We start from the raw sequence: 22,447 nt of genomic DNA on the forward strand, positions 1-22,447 counted from the left end.
TAATTATAATGGGGACAACGAGAATCGAACACTAGATCACTTGATTGAACAGACTCTAATATCATCTCAAGAAACCGTTCAACCTAAAAGCTTAATCTGTTAGGTGAGGTCCCTGAATTGGTTATTCTCTAACATCTCTCTCATGGGATTGATTTCCATCACTTGAAAATATAATTTCACCATTCAAAGAGGATAATCTGCTTTTTACTGGTTCATAAATGAGAATCTATAGTAGTTTCTGTTTTTATTTACATTCTAAAATGATTCCAAAACCTATTGATGTATCACTGAAGAAGCTGATATGAAACTAACTGTTAGGAGCATGGAGGTTCAGGTCGAAATTCCTGAATATTTAAGGAATTGAACAGGAAGAGGATAAAGATATAAATGATCAGTTACCTGCCACCTGATGGAATGGAAAAGGTGCAACTTAGGCAGACTCAGGTTGAGGATTTGTTGAAATTTGAATGGGCCTGACCTGAGGACCAAGAATAGTGCTGTTTAAACTCGTCAAATTGGGTACACCCGACTTGAAAGAAGAATTTACGATACATGACTGACACATCTTAGACAATAGAATAAATCAATGTAGATAGAATATCTTAATGAAGACACTGAAGAAATCAATCATATTTAACAAGCTTACACAAATAAGCTATATTAGCGGATCTCTTTATTTTTTTCCCACTATTATTTATTATTTGCAATAGATGTGCCTCCTTACTCATTTTGGGTTTTGTTTCGGTAACAAAGTAGCATTGTTTTTATTAGATCACACCCAATTCATTCTTTTTACTGAAGATAAACACTCACATTATTGTTTTATCCAAAGAAATTGCACTCTTCAAGAAATGATTGATTAATGGCTAAAAGTTACTATCCATCACAATAATGTCTAGCTCTTAATTCCCTTTATCCATGTCCCTAAATGGATAGACAACCAAAGCACTTAAATAAGATTTAAGGCACTAATCTATGGAAAATGGTTCACTGCAATGCATATATATAAAAGGAACACTTAGTCAATGAAAACATACCCAATATTTGGATTATCAAACAGTAATGCCAGCTTTCGCTTGTCAGGCCTGATTGTCTTAGAGTGCCCACCATACAAATATCTTCTGTGGCCCATTAGAAAGTGGGGGAAGTTTCCACCTTGAGTTGTCACAAATACTTCACTGTGAAGACAAACAGTGTAGTCTAAAGCAGCCATCCTGGAAGAGTAGTTCTAGAAGCAGAAGCAACTCAAGTTAAAGTAATGACCTTGAAAAGGACCATTGATACGTGTGTGCTGTAACTAGAAGCCATTAGCATCCATACCTTAAATGGAGCTAACTCCTCCACAGATGCTAGTGTTTCTTTGGTTTGTAGAAGGGGAAACATTTCAAGAAGTGGAGCCATAGTTTTCTCAGCCTTGTAGATCTTTCCAGATGCTAAATAAATCGATGTGTTGTTATCAAAACCCATTCCCCTAAGCATCAGCCCCACCTGATGGCATTCAAATTAATAAGAAACCAGTTGTTAGTGAATCAACAAGATGCCCATTGATGCATGTAATAAGGTACAACACTATTAATATTGCAATTTTAGAATAACGCAAAGATATCCCATGACTTCTAGTTCCCTCCCAAACTTTTGCCTTCTTATTGTTTACTTAAATTGCTTTACCATACCATTTAGTCCAGCATTAGACCTGATTTCAGAAGGTCCTATACCAATGTGCCATCACACTATAATCTGATTAAGTGCTACACTAGAAAGAAAAAGGAAAAAGAACAAAAGAAACATGAAGCACCCATAAAATGTAAAGTGAAACCATTAAGGGAAACTTGACATTGTCCCATTTGTGAAGTTTCTATTATAAGTTTATAACACCACTTTTCACAATTGATGTGTATATTACAAGACCATTTTTGACAATTATTACATATATGTTTATCACCTTTAAAGGCCAAGTATAGATTGTTAATTACATCTTCAATCACTATTCAATATCAAAAGAACTAAATCTATTCACCACCTGTATAATCAAAATATATGAATGAAACATAAAAGGCCACATGAGCAACATATAGAAAACTGTGAATGCAAATAAAAGATGTATTGCATAACAGCATGCGTGTAATAGAAGTCCTTTACAAAAAACTACAAACAAATCCATAAGGAAAAATGGGTACATTAAAAGAGTATTACCTCCAATGGGGTAAGGGGGCATTTTCCATTTATCCTGATAGCTCCAGGCTTTATAACACGACCAGGTTTTGTGAACTTTCCTCTCCAACCTCTTTCTCTTGCGGCATTCATGTCGTGCTTCTCTTCCTCCCCACCATCAAATACACAGCAAGAGAAAGCAACCATGTCCTGTAAACAAGAATAATCACTACCCATGCTTCCTACCAAAATTCTATTGAGAATTTTACAATGACAATGGATGCAATAAACAGTAAATTACAATGCTTCTTTCACATGAAAAATTAACCTCTTCAAAGCGTAGATGCACTGCAACATATTTTCCATTATTGTTTGCACTGTTTAGCTTCATCCTTGCAACTAAAGTTTCTGCAAATGTTGCTATAGCTTTTGAGAATCTTAATGCTTCATAATTTGCTAAGCATCTAAGGCGTTGGACAGATGGAGGAGCATCAAATGACAAACGATTTGCAAAAGGAGAAATTCTTATGATCCTGCATTATCCATTCACCAAAAAACAAAATTTTCAGGAAATAATAAATCAATTAATTAAATACAATTTCCAATAAGATTCTACTTCACAATTCTCCAGAGTATCTTCATAGTTTCATGCTAAAGTCTCAAAACTATTCTTAAGGGTTAAAAAATAAATTGAGACTACACGCATGCTCAAATTGTCAAACTATCAAAAAATAACAATAAGATACACTGTCTAAGAACACTTGATGGAAACCAGGATCTCAGATGTGCAAGAGATTATCTCTTTTCCATGAAGGAGGGAACTACCAAATTAGAGCAAAAGGAGTAGGAGATATACCTTCTCTGCTAGATGCAGATTAACTAGTGTTGAAATGTGTTATGTATTGCCACAAGGGTAATTTTGTCTTTCTCTTATCTTTTTACTGTATGCTGTCGCCCTTAGTATAAATACTAACTTAGGTGCTGCCGGCCTTGGAACTTTTGGAATAGAACCTTTTCTTCCCTTTTTTCCTTCCTCTTCTCCTCCTTTTCTTCTTCTTTTTCTTTTTCTTCTTGCTGGACTACATGGTATCAGAGCACTGATCCAGGCTCAGGCTTCTCGGATTGAGTTTTTTCATTTGAAATCTCCTTTTTGACTGGAAGAAGAATCAAAGCCTCATCGGACTGAACTAGGCCCGTGCTTTTGTGTTTTTTCTCTTTTTCTTTCTTGGTCATTGTACCAAGAGGAGGTTCTATGGTGTTTTTGGTGGCAGCCGAATGCAGTGAATAGTATTCTTTGGGGTTTGCCCTCTCTTATGGACTGTGCGTCAGGATTTTATTGATGTACTCCAGGTATGTACTGTTAAATTTAGTTTTCAGTATGCTGCTATAACTGTGGATGTTACAGTTTGGAGTTGTAGAGACTGGTTCTCTTTGTTACTATAAGCTGATAGCTATTCGGCTGGGGTTTTCTGACCTCAGTCCCACTGAACTAGTTTATTAAAGCCTCTCTTTATTCGAAGATGGCTGAAGTTCTGCTGTTCTCTTTGTTTGAAGTATTATCCTCTGTTTGGTTGGCTTGTTGGACACTTTTTTTTTTTGTTCTAATAACAGTGCTGTAGAGGTACAGAACCTCAGTTTTCTCAGTTCTGTCTTTGGGAAATAAGCAGTAATACAGTGAGCCCAATGTCTATTGAAGATTCAGCATCTTCTGGTATTACCTCTCCCCAAGGAAATCTGAATGGAGGAATGGACTGCATAAATTTCTCGATGTCTATCACTCCCTTTGATGATCTCAATTACTTGGAATGGTCCAAAGGCATCAAACTGTATGTGACGGCTAGGGGAAAGGCTGGTTACATAAATGAGAAAGTTAAAGAACCAAAAACTGGTACAGCTGAACATGATAGATGGGATCAAGAGAACAGTATGGTTATGTCATGGCTCTTGGGTTCTATGCTGCCACATGTAAAGAAAAACTTCATATGGGCTGATACATCTTGTGAGATTTGGGAACAGGCCAAGGAAACTTACTTAGAACAGAGACATTATGCTAAGATATACCAACTTCAAGTGGAAACTAGAACAGAGACATTAAGACTTAAAAACCCATTCCTAAGACACCAATAAAGTAGAAAATAAATTAAAAAAGAGTTTAAAAAATACTATCATCCAAATTACCAAAAAAGTCTTATATTATTATAGGAATCAGAAAACTTATTTATTTCTCCATGGACTCTTTCCTGGCTTCTTTATCTGCATCACTGGTACAGCTTTCAAAGCATTGAGCACAAGGCCACAACCAGACAATGGGAATTTATGAACTGTTTGGACTATATGGAAACTGATATTATTTCCCTTTTGTGACAAAACAGTAATACTCTCTCATAGATCTCCTTACTATGGTCTACACATATAGATTTACTATACATTGAAAAAGAAAAGTATAAATAATAAATTCTGTAAACAAAACCATTTACTAATTGGTACACATAATTAAAGATATCTTGTGAAGTTCATATCAACAAATGGTCACAGACAACCAGAAATAACATGCAATATCACACTCACTCGAACAGATAACTTCCGTTCCAAAGTAAGGAATTGTCCTTGGAAAAAGGGATTCAGAAATAGGATGGGGAATGTATGCCATTTTAAAGTAACACTTGCATTTGATATGCAGTGAGCGTGTAAGAGAAAATAAATACAAAAAAAGAATATTTTAACTTACTGTTCTTCAAGAAGCTTTGGAAGAACTGCATCCTTGTAGTACCGAATGGAAGACCAAGCCTTTATTCTGAAGTTATAAACATTACTCATGTTGCGGTCAAATCGTTCCATAATGAAGCCAGGCAGTTTAGTGACCACACGTACATCATTTTCCAAGGTACTTATAAAATGATCCTCATCATAGATGTCATGGAATTTGCTGCAAAAATAACACAAGAGTTCAGAAGTTTCATCCGTGAAACTAATGGAAAAATGTCAATCGCATAGGAGACAGACCAAGACTAATAGCAATGTAATCCATAATTCCAGAAAGAATATCTTGTAATAGAAGTGCATTTAGAATATAAAGAATTGTTCTCAGAAACAATTGACAACCTACAAGAATTCAAGCTTCACTCCATTGATCCATTCTAAGGGAATAACTGGATTAATTAAAACAGAATGTCATTGAAAATTTTCACTGGCATGGATACATTGAGACCTTACCTTTCCAAGCCCAGGAAGGTGTCCACAGTGTGGGGAATTCAATCACAAGCATCAGAGTGGATGGGGATTTGTTAGAGATGGAAAGTGAGGTGGCAGATGACATAATAAATTACTATATGTCTCTGTTCTCTGATGGACAAGGGTACAGGCCCCAATTCAATGGGGTCAATTTTCAGCAGCTTTCTGATGAGGATAGGAACTGGTTGGAGAGGAGGCCTTTTGATGAAGCAGAGGTGTTGGAAGCTCTCAAGGATCTCAAGGGGGACAAGGCACCGGGGCCTGATGGATTTCCAATGGATTTTTATGCTAAATGTTTGGCAGATCATCAAATCAGATGTCATGGTGGCTCTTCAGGATTTTTATGCACATTGTAGTTTGCCCCATGCAGAAAAGTATACTTTCATTTCACTAATTCTGAAGGTGCAGGGTGCTGCTAACCTGAAGGACTATCGTCCAATAAGCTTAATTGGGAGTTTTTACAGATTGATGTCAAAATTATTAGCTAATCGCCTCCGGAGAGTAGTGTGAAAGTTTGTGTTACCATTTCAGGGAGCCTTAGTGGATGGTCAGCAGATTTTAGATGGGCCTCTGATTGCAAATGAATGTGTGGACTCCAGAATTAGACAGAGGAAGCCGGGAGTCATTTTTAAGCTCGATTTGGAAAAAGATTACGGTTATATTAGATAGCAGTTTGTGGATTACATCTTGAGGAGAATGGGCTTTGGTGTTTTCTGGTGAAAGTAGATTTCTAGCTGCATCTCTGATCCAATGTATTCTGTGCTAATTAATGGTGCCTCTGTTGATTTCTTCTCTGGTGAGCATAGTATCCATTAAGCAGACCTGCTCTCGCTTTTTCTCTTTACCCTCGTAGTGGACCCTTTGGGCAGGTTGATTAAAAAAGCAGAAGAGGGTGGACACATTAAGGTTTCTCAGTTGCAGATGAAGGTCCAAGAGTTTCTCTGTTACAGTTTGCTGATGATCACTTTCACTAGGGCAAGGCAGGAGGATATGTTGTTTTTGCATTGTCTTTTCGATTTCTTCTTAAGGGCTACACAATGGGGGTAGCCAATACCCCAACCCAGGTGCAAGCGGGATTCAACCCCAAGTCTCCACTACAACTAGCAGGAGACCTTACCAACCCACTGGATTGAAGATTAGCAGTTTCGTTGGGTTGTAAATGTGGGCTCACTACCGACGAAATTCCTCAGTCTTCTGTTGGGGGCAGGCTATAATTGCTAATCCATTTGTGATCCAGTCATTGAGCGATTCCAGTATAGACTCTGGTTGGAAGAGGAAGTATTTGTCTAAAGGAGGTAAGTTGGTTCTCATACAGTGTACTCTCATGTCTTCCCACCTATTTGTTCTCTTTGTTTACTACCCCCTCTGGGATGGTAAAGTGCCTGGAGTAGATCAGAACGAATTTCCTATGGGAAGGGCCCAAGGAGGAGCAAAAGCTTCATCTGGTAGCTTGCAGCAAAATATGTGAACCAAAGGAAGCTGGCAGTGCTGGATCAAGGCAATTGAAGTTTATAAATAGGGTCCTGCTTTGTAAGTGGTTATGGCGGTTTGGTGAAGAACCTAATCATTTGTGGAGACAGGTGATTGTTGTTGTTAAGATGTGCCGAATAGGGGTAGTTTAGTCTTCTTCTGTTTATTAAGTAACTTGCTTATGTGGCAGTGTTATTAGAGTTACTCTGCCCCACACTTAAGTAAGGGCATTTCTGTCTTTGTAAACATTATTAGAATCTAATATAGATTAAGGGGGTCGACTGGATGGGTTAACCATCAAATTTTCGACAGACCCTTCTTCTTCTTCTTCTTCTTCTTCTTCTTCTTCTTCTTCTCTTCCTGTTCGGACTACTGTAGCAGCAGTTGAAACATGGCATCAGAGCCATGCTCCTGACCTAATTCAGTTGGTAAAGCACCTCAGCATTGTTCGTGACTCTTCACCTTCGTTTCGGGTCAGTCGATGGAGAGAACTGGTTCGCCCTAGGTCAGAAACATTACAGCTTGTCTCTCTGCTGCACATGACCTTCTTCAACAAGGGAAGTGACTTCAGCAGTGAATAGTTGATTGATATTCTCAAAGGAAGGTCGGTTCTCTCTTCTTTTAGTGTTACTTATATTTCTGGGTAGAAACCCTACAAGAAGTTGTTAGTACTGAGTAGAACCTAGAGAACTAGGTTCATTGTTGCCCTAGGAAGGGCTGTGTGTGCAGTAGCCGAATGGTGTAGGGCTGCTGTAAGTTGTTGAATGGTGTTAGGGCTGCTGTAAGTGGCCGAGTGGTGTAAGGTAGAATGCAGTGACCTTGCCGAACTCATTGTGGTTGTGTAATGCCCTCTTAAGTGTGCTAAACAAGTCTGAACTGGGTGCAGAAGATTTGGCTGTGTTGTGGTGCTTGAGTGGTTGTAAGAGGGCCTCTACTTGTGATTGGTGAATGGTAAGCTGATGCTTATGTGGGATGTAAGTGTGTGAAGTCAGCAGTAGTGTGAATAAGAACAAGTGTGTGAAGTCAGCAGTGGTGTTTAGAGGCTGCAATAGGTGCTGAAATATCAAACTGTGAACAACATCAATCAGCTTGTAGCTGAGAAGTAAAGTTAGAGACAACTGTGAAAGAGTACAATGGCAGCAATAGGAGATGGCTACAATGATCAGAAACCTAGTGTAGTAATTTCCTCCGACTACCTAGGGGTACAAATGACCTCAATTAAGCTAAATGGGGAGAACTATGTTCCATGGGCTAAATCAGTGGAAGTTTTTCTCAAGGCAAAGAAGAAAGTAAAGCATGTTAGAGATGAGAAGCCACCGGTTGACTCTCCAGGGTTTGATGATTGGGAACAAGAAGATGCTCAAATCATGACTTGGTTGTGGAATAGTATAGAACCCAAAATCAGTGCCAACTTCATGTTCCTTGATACGGCTAAGGAATATATGGGAGCATGCTAAGAAGCTATATTCTGGACAAAATAACACAACAAGAGTATATCAGTTGTATCAGGAGTACTTTGATTTACAACAAGGAACCAAAACACTAGAAGAGTACTATGCCTGCATGAAGAATATAAGGAATAAACTCAATGTCTATCATCCCCTTACTCCAGATATTCAAGTTCAACAACAGTAAAGGGAGCAGCTAGATGTTACAAGATTTTTAGTGGGGCTGAAGTCGGAATATGAACTAGTTAGAGCTCAAATATTGGGGGGATCTACCCTTCCTACACTTGAGGAAGTATTCTCAAGACTTCGTAGAATCACTTTGGGCCAGACAGAGAACCCCACACAGTATGATAGATCAACACTTGTGATAGCTAGAGGTGGTGGACATAGTACAAGAGGGGGAGGTCATTCCAGAGGTGGCCGTGGCAATTCCATGATTGGTCGGGGTGGCTGTGACTCAGGGGGAGGCCGTGGCAGAGGAAAAAATAACTCTACAAGGAAGTGTACTTGTTGTAGGGATGGACACACAGTGAATTTCTGTTATGACCTACATGGCCCTCCCTCTAAATGGGCTAATCATGTTGTAGCAGGCGAGGTTGCTATTAGTGACAGTAAACTGGCAGACCTAATACCTCCCACATCTACATCTACTTCTGGGAGGGAGATGGTGAGTGTTCCGCGTGATGAGTATGAACGGTTCCTTCAAACTACTTCACAGCATACCACTGCCACATATGCCCAATCAGGTATCGCTTGCATGTCATCTAAAACTCCTTCCTGGATTATTGACTCTAGAGCCTCAGATCATATGACCGGGACTCTAGGTATGTTCTCTTCTCTTTCTGAAACCTCCACATCACAAACTGTTACACTTGCCAATGGGTCCTCATCTCCCATCTGTGGTGTTGGTAATGTTGACTTGGCTTCTGTCCCATTATCATCTGTTTTATACGTACCTAAGTTTCCATTCAATCTTATGTCTGTTAGTAAAATAACCAAAGCTCTTAATTGTTTTGTTACTTCTTTCCTTCCACTTGTGTTTTTCAGGATCTCAAGACGGGGAAGAAGATTGGTGGGGGGCATGAAGCTGGTGGATTGTATTACCTTGACGGCGATGGATCTTCAATTGCACTTCAGACTTCCCTTACTCCTCTACAATGGCATTGCCGACTGGGACATCCATCTCTCAAGGTTCTCAAGATGTTGGTTCCATCATTGAGTCAATTGTCAGTTTTACAATGTGAGTCATGTCAGTTTGGTAAACACTGTCGTGTGTCCTTCAGTCCAAGAGTTGAGAGTTGTATGTTGAGTCCTTTTTCTTTGGTTCATTCAGATGTTTGGGGTCCAATCAAAATAGAGTCTTATAATGGGTACAAGTATTTTGTCTCCTTTATTGATGATTGTTCAAGAATGACATGGATTTACTTATTGAAAGAAAGAAGTGAATTATTACCCATTTTTCAAAAATTCCATGCTGAAATACGCACACAATTTGATGTTCCAATCAAAGTTGCTTTGTTCATCAGAGTTACTGCATTTCAACAATATTTAGAACAGCATGGCATTATTCATCAGACCTCGTGTGCTTTCACCCCTCAACAAAATGGGGTGGCTGAACGGAAGAATCGTCATCTTCTTGAAATTGCTCGGTCTATGCTTCACCACATGCATGTTCCTAAATGGTTTTGGAGTGATGCTGTACTCACTGCATATTTTCACATTAATCGGATGCCCTCTTTTATTCTTCATGGTCGGTCCCCCTTCTCCATCTTGTTTCCCACTTTATCTCCGTTTCCATTAACTCCTCGTGTCTTTGGTTGTGTTAGATTGAGCCGAATAAGGGTAATTTAGTAATCTTATGTCAGTTAAGTACTTTGCTCATGTGGCTGTTTTATTAGAGTACTCTGCCCCACACTTAAGTGAGGGCAGTTTAGTCTTTGTAAGTGTAATTAGAACCTAATAAACACAAGGGGGTCGACTGAATGGGAATACTAATCAGTTCGACTAAACCCTCCTGTTCTCTCTTTCTCTTGTCTTCTTCCTCATCTTCTTCTTCCTTCTTCACTGGTTCGGACTACTGTAGCTGCTCCAAAACATGGTTCGGACTACCGTGGCAGTTCCATGATTAGTCGGGGTGGTCGTGACTCAGGGGGAGGTCGTGGCAGAGGGAAGAATAACTCTACAAGGAAATGCACTCATTGTGGTAGAGAGGGACACACAGTGAATTTCTGTTATGATCTACATGGCCCTCCCTCTAAATGGGCTAATCATGCTGTAGCGGGTGAGGTTGATATCAGTGACAGTAAACCGGCAGACCGAACTCATCCCACATCTACATCTACCTCTGGGAGGGAAATGGTGAGCGTACCGCGTGATGAGTATGAACGGTTCCTTCAAACTACTTCACAGCATACCACTGCCACACTTGCCCAATCAGGTATTGCTTGCATGTCATCTAAAACCTCTCCCTGGATTATTGACTCTGGAGCCTCAGATCATATGACCGGGACTCCAGGTGTGTTCTCTTCTCTCTCTAAAACCTCCACATCACAAACTGTTACACTTGCCAATGGGTCCTCATCTCCCATATGTGGTGTTGGTAATATTGACATGGCTCCTGTGCCCTTATCATCTGTTTTATATGTCCCTAAGTTTCCATTCAATCTTTTGTCTGTTAGTAAAATAACCAAAGCTCTTAACTGTTCCGTTACCTTCTTTCCTTCCACCTGTGTTTTTCAGGATCTCAAGACGGGGAAGAAGATTGGTGGGGGGCATGAAGCTGGTGGACTGTACTATCTTGACGGTGGTGGATCTTCAATTGCTCTTCAGACTTCGCTTACTCCTCTACAATGGCATTGCCGACTGGGACATCCATCTCTCAAGGCTCTCAAGATTTTGGTCCCGTCATTGAGTCATTTGTCAGTTTTGCAATGTGAGTCATGTCAGTTTGGGAAACATCGTCGTGTGTCCTTCAGTCCAAGAGTTGAGAGTCGTATGTTGAGTCCTTTTTCTTTGGTTCATTCAGATGTTTGGGGTCCAATCAAAATAGAGTCTTATAATGGGTACAAGTATTTTGTCTCCTTTATTGATGATTGTTCAAGAATGACATGGATTTACTTAATGAAAGAAAGAAGTGAATTGTTTTCTATTTTTCAAAAATTCCATGCTGAAATACGCACACAATTTGGTGTTCCAATCAAAATTCTCCGTTCAGATAATGGTCGTGAATACTTTCTTACTTCATTTCAACAGTATTTAGAACAGCATGGCATTATTCATCAGACATCATGTGCATACACCCCTCAACAAAATGGGGTAGCTGAACGGAAGAACCGTCAGCTTCTTGAAACTGCTCGGTCTATTCTTCACCACATGAATGTTCCTAAACGTTTTTGGAGTGATGCTGTACTCACTGCATGTTTTCTCATTAATCGGATGCCCTCCTTCATTCTTCATGGTCGGTCCCCCTTCTCTATCTTGTTTCCCACTTTATCTCCATTCCCATTAATTCCTCGTGTCTTTGGTTGTGTGTGCTTTGTCCACAATCTGAGTCCTGGAATAGACAAGCTAGATGCACGCTCAATTAAATGTGTCTTCCTTGGCTACTCACGGACTCAGAAAGGGTACAAGTGTTATAATCCCATTACCCGGAAGTGCTATGTCTGTCCTGATGTCACCTTTTTTGAGTCAGTCCCCTTCTTCTCAAGTCCTGAAGCACCCTCGTCTCCACCCGCACTTCCTCTTCCTCTCCCTGTCAGTGATCCAGTTCCAGATGTTGTTGTTGGAGTAGACTCATCACCTCATCCCATGCAGATCACCACCGAACGTCCACCAATCCGGCAAGTGTATACACGTCGAACGGCACCGGCCCCTCCTCCAGCTTCTACCTCATCTGTGGATCCTCTCATGGCTCCTATTGTTGAACCCTCAAACCTTGATCTACCCATTGCCTTACGGAAAGGTAAACGCAGTTCTACCCTCCATCCCATTTCCAATTTCGTTTCATTATCTCGTCTTTCTACATCACATCGCCAGTTTGTTTCCCTTTTATCCTCTATTTCCATACCTAACAATGTCCAAGAAGCTCTCAGTTCACCTGATTGGCGGCAGGCAATGGAGGAGGAACTTTCTGCTCTTCAACATACTCAAACGTGGGAACTTACTACTCTCCCACCTGGTAAGCATGTTGTGGGATGTAAATGGGTGTATACTGTGAAGTACTTGCCAGATGGTAGTGTAGAGCGTCTGAAGGCCAGACTTGTTGCTAAAGGTTACTCCCAGTTGTATGGAGTAGACTACATGGAGACATTCTCTCCGGTGGCTAAGATTGGTTCTGTTCGTGTACTAATTTCCCTGGCAGTTATGTATGATTGGCCTCTGTTTCAGCTTGATATCAAGAATGCCTTTCTCCATGGTGATCTTGTGGAGGAGGTATATATGGAGCAACCACCTGGGTTTGTTGCTCAGGGGGAGGATGGTAAGGTATGCAGATTGAAAAAGGCAATTTATGGGTTGAAACAATCGCCGCGTGCTTGGTTTGGGAAGTTCAGTGAAGTGGTGAAGAGTTTTGGAATGAAGCAGTGCCAGGTAAATCACTCAGTGTTCAGCTATGACTCAGAAGCTGGGAAGATTCTATTAGTGGTCTATGTGGATGATATTGTCATTACTGGCAGTGATAAATTGGGGATTGGCAAATTAAAGGTATTTTTGCAAAACCATTTCCAAACAAAAGATCTTGGAACATTGAAATATTTCTTGGGAATAGAGGTTGCCAGGTCAAAACAAGGTGTAAATCTGTGCCAAAGAAAATATGTTCTTGATCTATTGGAAGAAACAGGACTGTTAGGTGCAAAACCGGCTGAGACCCCTATGGAACCAAATGTTAAGTTGAGCAGTGATACAGGAGAAATATTTGAAGATCCTGGAAGGTATAGACGACTAGTGGGGAAGCTGAACTATCTAACTATCACGAGACCCGACATATCCTTTGCAGTCAGTGTGGTGAGCCAATTCATGCAGGATCCTCGTATACCTCACTGGGATGCAATTCTTAGAATTGTGAGGTATCTGAAAGGAGCTCCAGGCCGTGGACTATTGTATAAACCAGGAGGAAAACTTGAAGTAGTGGGGTATACAGATGCAGACTGGGCAGGCTCAGTGAATGATAGAAGATCTACTACGGGCTATTGCACATTTCTTGGAGGAAATCTTGTGACGTGGAAGAGTAAAAAGCAGACGGTTGTGGCCAGAAGTAGTGCTGAAGCTGAGTATAGGGCCATGGCACATACTACCTGTGAGTTAGTGTGGTTGAGGAATCTTCTACAAGAAATTGGGTTTCACATGGATAAACCTATGAGACTGTATTGTGACAACCAAGCTGCACTACATATCTCATCCAATCCTGTATTTCATGAGAGAACAAAGCACATAGAGGTTGATTGCCACTTTGTGAGGGAGAAGGTCCTTGCTGGAGAGATAAACACAGAACATGTGGGCTCGAATGATCAATGGGCAGATTTGTTTACAAAAGCTCTAAATTCAGGGAAAGTGAATCATCTATGTAACAAGCTGGGATTATATGACATATATTCTCCAGCTTGAGGGGGAGTGTTAGAGTGAGCCGAATAAGGGTAATTTAGTAATCTTATGTCAGTCAAGTACTTTGCTTATGTGGCTGTTTTATTAGAGTACTCTGCCCCACACTTAAGTGAGGGCAGTTTAGTCTTTGTAAGTGTAATTAGAACCTAATAAACACAAGGGGGTCGACTGAATGGGTATACTAATCAGTTCGACTAAACCCTCCTGTTCTCTCTTTCTCTTGTCTTCTTCCTCATCTTCTTCTTCCTTCTTCACTGGTTCGGACTACTGTAGCTACTCCAAAACATGTTGTGTGTGCTTTGTTCATAATCTGAGTCCTGGAATAGACAAGCTAGATGCACGCTCAATTAAATGTGTCTTCCTTGGCTACTCTCGGACTCAAAAAGGGTACAAGTGTTATAATCCCATTGCCCGAAAGTGCTATGTCTGCCCTGATGTCACCTTTTTTGAGTTTGTCCCCTTCTTCTCCAGTCATGAAGCACCCTTGTCCTCACCCTTACCTCCTCTTCCTCTTCCTGTCAATGATTCAGTTCCAGAGGTTGTTGTTGGAGTAGACTCATTTCCTCATCCAGTGTAGGTCACCACTGAACAATCACCGATCCAACAAGTGTATACACGTCGAACGACACCGGCCCCTCCTCCTGCTTCTACCTCATCTGTGGATCCTCTCATGGCTCCTATTGTTGAACCTTCAGATTTTGACCTACCCATTGCCTTACGGAAAGGTAAACGTTGTTCTACACTCCATCCCATTTCCAATTTTGTTTCATTATCTCATCTTTCTGCCTCACATCGCCAGTTTGCTTCGCTTTTGTCTTCTATTTCCCTACCTAACAATGCTCAAGAAGCTCTTAGTTCACCTGGATGGCAGCGGGCAATGGAGGAGGAACTTTCTGCTCTTCAACATACTCAAACGTGGGAACTTACTACTCTCCCACCTGAGAAGCATGCTGTGGGCTGTAAATGGGTGTATACTGTGAAATACTTGCCAGATGGTAGTGTGGAGCGTCTGAAGGCCAGACTTGTTGCTAAAGGTTACTCACAGTTGTATGGTGTGGACTACATGGAGACATTCTCTCCGGTGGCTAAAATTGGTTCCGTTCGTGTCCTAATTTCCTTGGCAGTTATGTATGATTGGCCTCTCCTTCAACTTGACATAAAGAATGCCTTCCTCCATGGTGATCTTGTGGAGGAGGTATATATGGAGCAACCACCTGGGTTTGTTGCTCAGGGGGAGGATGGTAAGGTATGCAGATTGAAAAAGGCAATTTATGGGTTGAAACAATCGCCGCGTGCTTGGTTTGGGAAGTTCAGCGAAGTGGTGAAGAGTTTTGGAATGAAGCAATGCCAGGTTGATCACTCAGTGTTCAGCTATGACTCAGAAGCTGGGAAGATTTTATTAGTGGTCTATGTGGATGATATTGTCATCACTGGTAGTGATAAATTGGGGATTGGCAAATTAAAGGTATTTCTGCAAAATCATTTTCAAACAAAGGACCTTGGAACATTAAAGTATTTCTTGGGAATAGAGGTTGCCAGGTCAAAACAAGGTGTGAATCTGTGCCAAAGGAAATATGTCATTGATATATTGGAAGAAACAAGACTGTTAGGTGCAAAACCGGCTGAGACCCCTATGGAACCAAATGTTAAGTTGAGCAGTGATATAGGAGAAGTATTTGAAGATCCTGGAAGGTATAGACGACTAGTGGGAAAGCTGAACTATCTAACTATCATGAGACCCAACATCTCCTTTGCAGTCAGTGTGGTGAGTCAATTCATGCAGAACCCTCGTATACCTCACTGGGATGCAGTCCTTAGAATTGTAAGGTATCTGAAAGGAGCTCCAGGTCGTGGGCTATTGTATAAACCAGGAGGAAAACTTGAAGTAGTTGGGTATACAGATGCAGACTGGGCAGGCTCAGTGAGTGACAGAAGATCTACTACAGGCTATTGCACATTTCTGGGAGGAAATCTTGTGACATGGAAGAGTAAAAAGCAGACGATTGTAGCCAGAAGTAGTGCTGAAGCCGAATATAGGGCCATGGCTCACACTACCTGTGAATTAGTGTGGCTGAGGAATCTCCTACAAGAAATTGGGTTTCACATGGATAAACCTATGAAATTGTACTGTGACAACCAAGCTGCACTACATATCTCATCCAATCCTATCTTTCATGAGAGAACAAAGCACATAGAGGTTGATTGCCACTTTGTGAGAGAGAAGGTTCTTGCCAGAGAGATAAATATAGAACATGTGGGCTCCAATGACCAGTGGGCAGATTTGTTTACAAAAGCTCTAAGCTCAGGGAAAGTGAACTATCTATGTAACAAGCTGGGATTATATGACATATATTCTCCAGCTTGAGGGGGAGTGTTAAGATGTGCCGAATAGGGGTAGTTTAGTCTTCTTCTGTTTATTAAGTAACTTGCTTATGTGGCAGTGTTATTAGAGTTACTCTTCCCCACACTTAAGTAAGGGCATTTCTGTCTTTGTAAACATTATTAGAATCTAATATAGATTAAGGGGGTCGACTGGATGGGTTAACCATCAGATTTTCGACAGACCCTTCTTCTTCTTCTCTTCTTCTTCTTCTTCTTCTTCTTCTCCTCTTCCTGTGGACTACTGTAGCAGCAGTCAAAACAGTTGTAAATATGGTATAACTCCCATGGATTGATAAACATATCAAATTAAAACCAGGGAATGGAGAACACATATTTTTCTAGTCTAATGTATGGGTGACAGACCTCTGAATTCGGTGCTCCCAGCTTTGTAGGTTGCTGTTGACAGGTGAGCAAACAGTTGATCCAGGTGCCTCGCTTCAGGACAAACCTGAATGACTGGGAGGTGTCTTTGGCAGGAGAGTTGTTGGAAAATTAACTGAAGTGCAGCTAAATCCTCTGCAGTAAGATGTTAGAATCTAGGTGGAGAAGTCAGGCTGTTTCTCTACCAAATCCTACTGTAGTCTGTTGCTTGGTTTGCCCCAGTCTGTCTCCTGATCTTGGATTTGGTGAGCCAAAGTTCCTTCCAAGATAATCTTCTTTTTATGGGCCGCTGTTTGTGATAGAATTCAGTCGGCGGATCAAATATTGAAGAGAGGTATGGTGGTTGACCCTCTCTGCAGCCTGTGTGAGGAGTTTTCAGAATCATTCAATCACCTTTTGCTACATTGTTCTTTCTCCTTTTCTGTCTGATGCCATTTCTTGGGCCTTTTCCGCAGATGTTGGGTTGCACCCTCAAATTTGGAAGGCCTTTTATCTTCTTGGAGGGCCTTGGGTTCTTTGAAGAAGGGAAAGATCCTTTGGGACCAGCTATCTTTTGCAGTTTGTTGGAATATCTGGAGCGAAAGAAATGCACAAGTTTTTCAAAGTAAGAGCTCCCCTGTGGATGAAGTGATCAGCCATATTGAGTGGACCCTCACTTGGTGGGCCAAAGTTTTGCCTCAGTTTGCTCACATAGAGGTTGAAGTCTTTAAGGATGATTGGTGCTCTATTATTTTTTGATTGACAGCTAGTCACCTTTTGTTTGGAAACGGCATCTCTGTATGTGCAGGGGTAAGGCCGCGTACATCTGTCCCTCCCCAGACCCCGTATTGGCAGGAGCCTCATGCACTAGGCTGCCCTTTAGCAAGTCACCTTTTTGTATTTTCTAAACTGAGATTCTGATACATCCATTCTGTATAGCTTATTGTACAGTTTTTGGGGGCTTTCTGTCCCCCCTTCATATCCATATCAATACAATACTTTCTTACTGCTTATTAAAAGAAATGAGTTCCTTTATGGTTGCTGATCAGGGGGGATGAAGGCATTCTGCAAATAACATTCTACTGAGAAAATAATACGGAAAAGTACACTGCACCACACTGCAGAATTCTGAATTCCACTGCAACCCTACACAATTCAAAATGACAAACACCCCCACCCTAAAACACGAATACCTGCCTGTGTATTGGCATCAATTCCGAGTTGGCACCTACCCCAACTGTACTGTGGGGCTAAGAATTCTTAGGGTGTGCTGAACAGTCACTCTCCCAAAATAATAAAATATCTCATTTACAATCAAAGAAAAAGATATGCAGCACAGAAATCTTCTGTCTGGCACTGTTGGTGTTCTGAGAAATGAAAGCAGTAACACTCTCTCCTTTTCCAAGCCCAGTGGGAATAGGAGACTCTACAAGGGCTGAACTTCTAGCTGCTGTACAAGGGATACAGATTGCAAACCAACTTGGAGTGGATAACTTAAAAATTGGAGGAGACTCCAAGGTGGTTGTAGGATGGTTGGCTGACCCAGATACTGTCACATGGGGCTTTGAGGATGTCTTATAAAAGGTTAAATGGCTCACAAGGAATATGACAGGTTTCACTGAGTGGGCAGATCAGCAAAGGCCTTGGCTGATTCTCTTGATAAACAAGGGATTTCTTGGGTTACTTTGTATTGGGCTTCTCTGTAATTTTATCTTTGTTTTGTTTAATCACCTAAAGGATAGACGGAATGCTCCATCTCCCTTTCTTAAAGGGGAGGTAGCATCTCATGCCTCTCTCAAACTAGTATTTTCTTATGCCATGATTTAATGAATCTTACTATTCAACGATCAAAAGAAAAAACATAGAAAATTTAGATCAACAACCAGAAAACTAGAATAACCTTCAATGTTTACCCCCATTTTACAGACTAGATTGGGAAAAGAATAAGTTACTGACAAACCTAGGATCCTTCCAAATGCTATGGTAATGGAAATTTGGGATCACAAGTGTTGCATTTAGGTAACCGGCAACAGCAACTGCATTGCAGATCTGTAAGATACATGGCAGTAATGGCGAAAGTATTTTGAGCCTCCATGGCATAGAAAAAAAAACATGAAAACAATAAAAGGTTAATAAAATAATAAATGAAATACAATTAAGGAATGAGAACAACCGATGTCCTCTGCTGATTCAAGCCACCATTTGCCTCAACATAAATGTAGCCATTTGACTCAGGTAAACCTACAATTACAGAAATATACTCTAGTTAAAATTTTGATAAACGATTACTGTAAGTAGTGTATTCTAAAAGATAACACAAATACCCATACAGAAACTTGTAGAAACATGTATATATGTGAGTTTCATTATGTATTCATCAAAACAACAAGTTTATATACCAGACCACCAAACTAATACATGCAAAAGTTTATCATTGAAAATAAAAACCTCAAATGGAGCCAGTGAGGCAAACTATTATTTTATGAGAGCATATTAATATAGTAGAAATTACTGATTGCAGATTTAGATGAATTCCTTGTGAAGAGAAAGAAGAAGAAGATGAAGAGTTTCAGCAGTAGAGAAAAAAAGAGGATAAGAAAAGAATAGGAAGTCAACCAGAATTGAATTAGTTATGGCCGCCAATCCCTCATTATAATTTATACTTAACTTAAAGAATGAGATATTACAAGAACACCCTTAGTAGGGCGGCTACTAAAGTAGCTGAACAGTCACAACTTAAAAACATAGACTAATGGGCCAAGCCCAACAACTTCCTAACTTAATAACTTAAAATAAGTATAAAAACAAATGGGCCCAATAACTAGACTCCGGCTCAACTCAACACTCCCCCTCAAGTTGGGAGTAAATGTCACACATTCCCAACTTGCGTAGATCATGCTCCAGCTTGTTCCTTGCAACACCTTTTGTGAGAACATCAGCGAGCTGTAGATCAGAAGCAATGTATGGAAGACAAACTTCCCCAGAAGTCACTCTTTCTCTGATAAAATGTCTATCCACTTCAATGTGCTTAGTTCGGTCATGCTGGACCGGGTTATGGGCAATGTTAATTGCTGCTTGGTTATCACAGTACAACATCATAGGTTCTTTTGCCTGTACACCAATTTCTCCTAATAGGAAATAGATCCAGAGGAGTTCTGAAACTTCATGTGCCATGGCCCTGTATTCAGCTTCAACACTTGATCTTGCCACCACTGTTTGTTTCTTACTCTTCCACGAGACAAGGTTACCCCCCAAAAGGGTGCATACTCCTGAAGTGGATCTCCTGTCATCAAGGCATCCTACCCAATTTTCATATGTATAAGCTTCTAATTTCAACTGTCCATGATCAATAAACAATATGCCTATGCCCGAGTGTCCCTTCAGATAAGCAAGAATCCTGTCAACAGCCTCCCAGTGCTGGACTCGTGGAGCATGCATGTATTGACTTACCACACTTACTGCATAGGAAATGTTTGGTCTTGTCATACACAAGTATAGCAGCTAACCCACAAGTCTCTGATATCTCCCAATGTCCTTTATTGGCTCACCTTCTGATGCATTAATTTTGTGGTTCTGATCAATAGGTGTACCGATTGCCTTCGTTCCAAGCTTCCCTGTCTCTTGAAGAAGATCCAAGACATACTTCCTCTAAGAGATAAAAATTCCATGTTTTGATCTTGCAACTTCAATGCCCAAGAAGTATCTCAGTTCTCCAAGATCCTTAATTTCAAATTCTTTATGTAGATTCTTTTTCAAACAATCAATCTCACTTAGGTCATTCCCTGTGACAACAATATCATCCACATAAACAATTAGGACTAACACCAAAGATCCCGTTCGCTTCACAAACAAGGTATGATTGGATTGAGTTTGAGTGTAGCCAAAAGCAATCAAGGCCTTTCTGAATCTGTCAAACCATGCTCTGGAAGATTGTTTCAAGTCATAAAGTGACTTCTTAAGCCTGCATACCTTTCCCTTTTCATCATCACTGTAGAAGGTAGCAGGAAGATCCATATACACTTCCTCTTGCAGATCCCCATTTAGGAAAGCATTCTTCACATCAAGTTGAAACAGGGGCCAAGAGTATGTGGCAGCAAGAGAAAGAAGTATCCAAACAGAGGTCATCTTTGTAACTGGTGCAAAGGTCCCTAAGCAATCAATGCCATAGGTCTGTGTATACCCTTTCACAACAAGTCTGACCTTGTACCTTTCTATACTTCCATCTGCCTTATATTTAAATGTGTAAACCCATCTGCATCCAACAGTCTCCTTGCCCTCTGGTAGGTCCACAATGTCCCACGTCTGACTCTTAATTAAAACTTCCATCTCCTCCTGCATAGTTGTCTTCCACTCAGGTTTGGAGAGAGCCTCACTAACACCCTTGGGTATAGACACAAAGTCAAGAGAGGAAAGAAAAGCACGGTAGGAAGGAGAAAGTCCACTGTAGGATAAGTACTGTGAAATACAATGAGCAGTACACTTTCTTTTCCCTTTTCTGAGAGCAATAGGAAGATCCAGGTTATCTGTAACAAGACTAGTAGAATCAGTGGGAATTGAAACAATAAAGGGATCAAGAGGAATACCTGAATCCATGTCAACTGAATTTGGAGTCTCCAAGGAACCAACAGGAAGTGATGTGAGTTCTAATGTAGTGGAATCAACCTCCCTTTGAGGTCTCTGTTGTGAGTAATGCTGAGAAGCAGGACGCAAAGGAGGTGGTAAGGTAGGTGACACAGGAGGGTCAAGCACAGGAGTAGACACAGGGACTGGAACTGGGAGAGGAATAGACTGCTGACTCACTTCCCCAAAACACTCCCCTTGAGAAGGATTCTTTGAGAAGAAGTATGTGGACTCAAAAAAGGTGACATCCATAGTAACATACCGGCTCCCAGAGATTGGATCAAAGCAGCAGTACCCTTTCTGATTTTTTGCATATCCAAGGAAGACACACTTCTTTGCCTTGGGATTAAGCTTCGAGCGGTGAGGACCAAGGATATGTGCAAAGTAGACACACCCAAACACCTTGAGAGGAATATGAAATATCTCCCCCTTAGGAAAAAGGAGACTGAACGGAGTGCTGAATCCAAGTATACAAGAGGGCACCCTATTAATCAAATATACTGCTGAAGACTGCATCACCCCAAAACCGAACTAGAACTATAGATGTGATCATCATGCTTCTTGCAATCTCAACAATGTGTCTATTCTTCTTTTCTGCAACACCATTCTGCTATGGACTGTAGGGACAGCTGCTCTGATGGATAACACCATATTCTAACAGATATGAAGCAAGGTGTTTTTCAAAATATTCCTTGGCATTGTCTGATCTAAACACCTTTATCTTTGTTCCAAACTGTGTTAGCAACATCTGATGAAATTGCCTCACCAAGGATGGTACTTCATTGTGGGGTCTCATCAAGTAAATCCAAGAGTATCGTGAGAAATCATCGACAAATAAGAGAAAATATCGATAACCTCCCATAGAAGGAATACGGTAAGGTCCCCACACATCAGAATGAATAACATCAAAAGAAGAACACCTTTTATTACTAGCTTTAAATGAATGTCTACAATGTTTTCCAAGTTGACAGCCTTCACACTCCAGACTTGACAAACTAACAGACTCAAAAAGTTTTGGAAACAAAAGACTCAAAAAAGAAAAGGGCAAATGACCCAAACGATTATGCCAAAGCATAATCTGACCCACAAACCCTGACTCTCTACCCCTGCTGACATGATGACTCTGATGAGGAGGAAGCACATCCAAGAGGTAGATTCCATTCACTTCACGACCACTCCCAATCATC

The 22,447-nt window shown here is 40.7% G+C and overlaps 1 protein-coding gene across 5 annotated transcripts in view; it reads right to left on the minus strand.

The window, feature by feature from the left end:
- LOC148863857 (protein ESMERALDA 1-like) overlaps nucleotides 1-22,447 on the minus strand; it is a 90,472-nt gene that overhangs the window by 41,760 nt on the left and 26,265 nt on the right. For 2 of the 5 annotated variants that reach the window (XM_088976666.1, XM_088976664.1), the window contains exons 3-9: nucleotides 18,814-18,881; nucleotides 18,601-18,689; nucleotides 4,880-5,077; nucleotides 2,480-2,684; nucleotides 2,194-2,361; nucleotides 1,321-1,488; nucleotides 1,038-1,228 (exon numbers count right to left, since the gene is read on the minus strand). In XM_088976666.1, coding sequence (XP_088832792.1) covers nucleotides 1,038-1,228; nucleotides 1,321-1,488; nucleotides 2,194-2,361; nucleotides 2,480-2,684; nucleotides 4,880-5,077; nucleotides 18,601-18,689; nucleotides 18,814-18,881 — 1,087 coding nt within the window. Of the gene's footprint in view, nucleotides 1-399; nucleotides 479-1,037; nucleotides 1,229-1,263; nucleotides 1,489-2,193; nucleotides 2,362-2,479; nucleotides 2,685-4,879; nucleotides 5,078-18,600; nucleotides 18,690-18,813; nucleotides 18,882-22,447 lie in introns of all 5 variants that reach the window. The other 3 variants (XM_088976663.1, XR_016109630.1, XR_016109629.1) reach the window with 3 other exon arrangements.

This window comes from Nelumbo lutea, chromosome 3 (genome assembly GCF_056320005.1).
Source record: "Nelumbo lutea isolate HS-2025 chromosome 3, American lotus-T2T, whole genome shotgun sequence".
NCBI lineage: Eukaryota > Viridiplantae > Streptophyta > Magnoliopsida > Proteales > Nelumbonaceae > Nelumbo > Nelumbo lutea.